This window comes from Poecilia formosa, unplaced genomic scaffold (assembly GCF_000485575.1).
Source record: "Poecilia formosa unplaced genomic scaffold, Poecilia_formosa-5.1.2 Scaffold678, whole genome shotgun sequence".
In the NCBI taxonomy this organism is placed as follows: Eukaryota; Metazoa; Chordata; class Actinopteri; order Cyprinodontiformes; family Poeciliidae; genus Poecilia; species Poecilia formosa.
The window spans coordinates 198,413-204,334 of NW_006800617.1; the positions used below are offsets into that span (position 1 = coordinate 198,413).

At 38.4% G+C, this 5,922-nt stretch overlaps 1 protein-coding gene across 1 annotated transcript; it reads right to left on the bottom strand.

The window, feature by feature from the left end:
* Window positions 1-1,991: 1,991 nt before the first annotated feature.
* LOC103130808 (uncharacterized) lies at window positions 1,992-5,801 on the bottom strand. Its single transcript, XM_016666198.1, has 6 exons — window positions 5,711-5,801; window positions 4,857-5,122; window positions 2,845-4,689; window positions 2,681-2,758; window positions 2,242-2,301; window positions 1,992-2,143 (listed from the first exon to the last, which is right to left on the bottom strand). Exons 2-6 carry the CDS (start codon window positions 5,113-5,115, stop codon window positions 2,121-2,123), a joined length of 2,265 nt encoding a protein of 754 aa, XP_016521684.1. The 5' UTR covers window positions 5,116-5,122; window positions 5,711-5,801; the 3' UTR covers window positions 1,992-2,120.
* Window positions 5,802-5,922: the final 121 nt, after the last annotated feature.

Consider the following 5,922-nt stretch of genomic DNA (forward strand, 5'->3'; position numbering starts at 1 on the left):
GCAAACCACTTTAAGGGCGGATTACCGCCACCTATTGGACTGGAGTGTGTAACTGAAGATTAAGCAAGAAAAGAAAAATAATTTCCTTTTGGTCAATCTGGTTTGTCTTGAAAATGAAAAGACTGATGGTTAGACACTGGTAATGTTTGTTTAATCTTCAAAGGTGACTAACAAATATAATCTCTTTCATCATTATACTTTTGAAAAAAACAATAAAACTTGTTCTAATGGTTGATTATCAAATATAATCGGTAATTAAGCCTTGTATGTCTAGTTCTTAATAGAGCATTTTTCTTTACTTTCCTGGTTATTCTAACTTATTTTTAAATGTTGTGAAGATAACTTGCAGTAGCCTACTGATATTCCAGATCTGATATCTTGGATATTGAGGTGCTGAATGTGCATGTTTGTTACAGCGCAAATCAGCCAATCATACCACAGCAATTAATGCATTTCGACATTAGTGTTAAAGTATTTTTGGTGCAAAATTACTTGTGCTGTGTGAAGCTGAAGAGAAAAATCTTATAGGAGTTTGTAATTGTATTTTTTTAAAGTCTTCCAGATAACAATAGTTGCATCTCTTCAAACTGTGTATGGCAGCGCTCCCTGCTGTACAGGTATACGTACCAACAGTGATAAAGTGCTCAAACACTGTATATAAGGAAAATTACAAATAAACAGACAAAAATGTACTCTAGTAAAAGTAAATGTACCACTCAAGATTTTTACTTGAGTAAAAATAAGAACTTGCTTCTAAAAATGCTGTAGTATGCAACTTTTATAAAATGTGTTCTGGCCCAAAGATCCTCTTTTCATGTCTCCTCCGACCCTTTATCTGCTGTTATTGACGTGTTCCTGGCTGGGATCCAAAGATTTGTACCTAAAAACACAAACTGATCTGAAACTTATGTCCTTACATTCTTCAATGAAATCCAGGCATAATGATTGAAAATAAATCTTGGTACTGAGAAATAAATTATGTCTGTAGGATGATTAATCAATATTAAATACTTTAAGATGCAAGAATGACAATATAGACCTCAAGTAGCTGTCATGATTTGATATATGGCAAACTCCTGATATGATCAGTATGCAGTTAAAATGCATCATAAGATCAACCAATAAATTGACTTCATACTGAATTGTTAGTAGTATAGTGTGCAGCAGAGATGTCCAAAGTGTGGCCCAGGGCAACTTACAGCCCCCTAGACTGATTTTTTGCAAACCCCAACTGCATTCTGAGAGGTAGAAATATAACTCAGCAGTTTATGCAGGTGGAGACAAGTTAAAATCCTTTTACAATATGGTAATAAAGTATTTGCCTTTTAATAACCACATCTTGGTTCTATTTTTAATTAGATCACAACTAGGATTTCATTTGAAAACAAAAATTGTACTCAAATGTTTATGAACTGTGTTGCTAAAAAGATAATTTTCCAAGCTAAGAACAAAGCTGTCAGCCTCTAAATATCCATTTATTAGAGATTTTTATTTTAAGGCAGACATGCAAAACCTTGTGCCTTGATTTAGAATAAGTTGCATATCCACTTCCTACAAATCTCTTAACTGGTTTATTCTGTTAAGATAGTCATTGTAGCTCATACACCATTATGCACCTGCCTCAACAAACCCAATGTCCTGTAGACGAAGCAGGCAGCAAACAGAGTTGGATAAAAACCCTATTTCCATCATGGGAGAAGTGGAGGTGGTTGAGGAATATAAATATCTCAGTGTTCATCTTGACAACAGACTGAACTGGAAATGCAACCGCAAAGCCATCTATATTAAGGGACATAGCAGCCTGTACTTGTTGGGGAAGCCAGGATCTTTCAAAGTTTGCAGCAAGATGCTGCAGATCTTCTATAAGTCTGTTGTTGAGAACATCATCTCTGTATCAGCAGCATTAGAGCCAAGGACCTAAAAACCTCAACAACCTGATAAAGAACGTTTTGGTGACAACTGTGAAACCTCTGGAGACAATGATGCAAAGGATTCTTCATTTCAACTTTATTTACTTAATATACAGCAAAACACACTCAATAGAAAGGTACAAAAACATGTTACATTTCAAATTTGAACAAAACGTTTTAAAAACCAACTATTGTCTTGAGCCCAGTCAGTTAATACCGTGGGTTTCTTCCACCTGCAAAACCAAAAATATTAAGTCCTCACTGTCAAGTACTGACATCCAGAAACATCTCCATGTCAAACAATCCAGAGAAAAGCAAACAAGATTCTCACCTTTTGTTTTCCCTCCTCTACAGTATCCACTATGAGCTTCCTGATGGTTAAACTGCCGCTCTGTGGGATAAAGAACGGTTAAAAAAAAATATCGGGGAGCAAAACCTTCTGTCCGTTTAAAGGGACATAATCCACTTCAAAAAATTAAATGTTGAACAAGTTGATAAAGAAAGCTGGTTGTGCTCTGGCTTTCCTGGAGATTAAGCTTCATAACATGAAGATAATGAACCCTGAGCATCCTCTTAATGACCGTGAACTAAGAGTGCAGTCCTGCTGTACAAACATAGCTCTTCTTCAGAGTCCTCTACAATGACTAAACACAACCAACAGTACGAGTTACAACACAAGTATTTTTGATTGAACAACTGCACTATGTCTGATATTTGTAAGATTATGAGGAACATATTACACCTGATGGAACCAAATGAAGATGCATTACCTTGACCTGTGCCCCTCCATTGTCCATTCTTCCTTCTCTGCACATGTCCATTTCTGCCATCAATTGCCTTTTTTATATCTACAAGATAACACTCAAGTTTCAGTAATCAGTATATTACGGATAAGTCAAAGTAAACCATCACTACTAAAAAAGAGAAGCACTACCTGAAGATTTAAATTGATGTCTTCTGTTTGTTTCAGTATTCTTCAGTTCCCCACATAAACAAAGTTGCTCATGGAATTCATTACATTGGACACCACAGTCCACCAAAGTTCCCTTTGATAGGGACACTTCAGCTACATTTTCAACTACAATCGGAATTTCATCATCTTTGATGTCTACTGCATTCTGGGAAATCAGCTGGATGGCTGATGAGGAAATTTCCTCTGCTGCAGAATCAAGGGACATTTCTTCAGAGGATGAAAGGCTTTTCTGCTGCAGCTCATTTATCAGGGTGTTCTGGTTTGGGCTTTGACCAACCTTAAGTTCAGAAGACCCATTTTCAGTCTCATCCCTTTCAGTCGGAGTAGATGCAGCTTTTCTTGGCAGAGCGGAGGAAGGAGACAAGACATTCTTTTTTGAGTGAGGTAAGTTTTGACTTTGTTCTGGTTTTATAGATTCAGATACATCCCCTTTAATTTCTGTTCCCATCTCTCTCACGGGACTATGCTCCTCTTCTTGGATACTGGAACAAAGGCAGCTTTCTGGTACTTGAACAGAGACACAGTTCGACAAGCTGCACCCTCCCTTTTCTTCATTCATGAGGTTCTCATTTTGGTTGGAGAATCCAACATTTTCAGCTTCCTCTGTCTCTTCATTAACTTTAAGTTCTAACATGCCATTTTGTAATAGCCACTCTCTAGTAGGGACATAGGCAGGCAGAGACTCCACAGACCAGATGGATTCATTGGATTTTCTCTTCAACTGACAACTACAAGCAGACATATGAGGTGCAACATCTGACACCTTGTGTAGATATGTCCCACTGTGATTTTCTTGCACCTCAGTTTTAGAGTTGTTGGAGAAATTTTGCAAATGTTGAACGTCATCTATGAAAGTTAATGAATGTCTTTCTGAAAAGCTTATTACAGGCTCCTCATGTGTACTAGACTCCAGGAAAGCGTCGATTGTAGAATAAGGGAGTCGAAGGCTTCTGAAGAGCATTTCACTAACTTTTGGACTTGCCGTACCTTCATTAATACCAGCACCAAGTCCTTTAATAGAACCAGTGTTTGTTTCAGTGGAATTGTGGGATAAAGGTTTGTTGAGCTCAACATCATGCTGAGATGATGTCCAAATATCAGTATGGGACAACCCCACATCTGTTGTTTTCAGCAGCGCTGTTTGTGGTGTTCCACCTCCCCAGCTCATCAAAATGTCAGGAACAGAGATGCGCCTTTCTTTAAGGACCTCATCGTCTTTCTGAGACGAGCTAGACACTGGAAGTAAACCATCTGGAGACCTTATCCTCATATTGTAATCCCCATCTTTAGAAAGCGAGTCAGGGATAGGCTCCTGGTCAGTAGTAATTGGTGTGTCTTGCCTTGTGCTTCCAGATGATTCAACAGGTTGTTTCTGAAAGTCTGTTATGACAGTGGTACTTGTGAAGGGCTTATTCACTTGCAAGTCTTTTTCTTCTCTGCTGGGCAACTTGCAGACTACCACCTCAGTTAAGGCTTGCTTGGGGGAACTTAAGGCTGGGGAGCATGGAGAATTTGAACGACTTCCCCTCCCAGAATCTGAGCCCATGTCATACCCGTGCATGCCTCTTTGTGCAGGCTCCGTTTGAACTTCAGAATTCACAGTTTCTCTTACAGGGATAAAATGATTTGGGCGAATTCTTCGCATCTGATTAGGGTTCTGATGGGCTGCACCTTGAGTGTATGACTGTGAGTGGTGCATGCGCCTGTAATCAACTGGTTGAACATGAGGGTGAGGGAGAATATATCCTGGAGCTTCCATGTAAGTGGGGAGGGGCAGTGGGGGAGGTGGTGCAATCATACCATAGCCTAGAAGACAAAAAATGATTTTTTTTTTTTTTTTCAGAAATATTTTGCTGTGAAATAGAAGGAATAAAGTAGCTTTTTGAAATTTATGGGTTAGGATAATTTATGTAAATCTGAGACCAAATCTAACTTGTAAACCACACACACTTGCTAAAGAACTCATTACTCACCCATGCTTGGGAAGCCAGCAAAGGGGTTATAGGAGAAGGGTATTGGCCACTGGTATTGAAGTAAAGGGGGTGGAGGTGGTGCAGGAATGTAGAAAACAGGACGGGCAAAGATGGGATGTTGGGCATGTGGAGAAAATACCGGATCCTGAGCAGTGCTGTGTGGACCTGGATCCTGCTGTGCAAAGGATGCAACACCACTGCTGGGGTTCCTTGCATCAGGTTCACAATGAGCTGGAAGTGGTCTGTTAATCGCTGCCATATTCAGACTACAGGATTAGGAAAGTGAAGTTAGTTGTGCAACACTGTTCTAGCAAATGAAAAATAAATTCCATTATCTAGATCTTCATTACATACCCAACAAGGTCTCAAAGCAAAGAAGAATACTCCTGGGAGGAAAAAAAGAAAAATAATCAAACATTTTAAAACAACCAGGCTGTCCATTGAGTCAGATTTATATGAGCCCATTTAGCAAACAAACTGACTTCATATGTTAGAACTTTTAGCTTACCCAAAATATTGTGGATTTTAATTTGTCAGACATCAAGTTTAACAATTGAAAGTTTACCTGTTTAAAGTTAAATAATTCAACATAAAAGCCTCAAAATATATCTTCCATACAAAACATTATATATATGTTGGTTCATTTTGTACATGATGTACAGACAAATGTTGCTGCAAAGATAAACATAAATTTACAATTGTGATAAAAAAAAATCCCTAAAATAGTGTTTTTCTGTGAGAATGGGGTATGATAAAAGATGTAAACTTCACACTCTGAACTAGGTCTGACACTAATACAAGAGATAAACTTAAAATAAAACAGTAATATGAACAAAAAGGAAGAATTCCTGTACCTTGCTGACAGCAGGACAAAGTAAACACTTGCAGTGCAGACAGTCAGTGAAACATCACAGCTGACACACCTGATAATAAGTACGGTAATCAGTCAACTCTGCAGTTAAGCAGTTAAGATCAGCTGAAAATGTTGAAGCCAATCAGAGAGCCGCATCAAAGGGATGCATTCTGCAATTCTAACACTAGATGGCGAGTCTAGCCGAGCTATAAA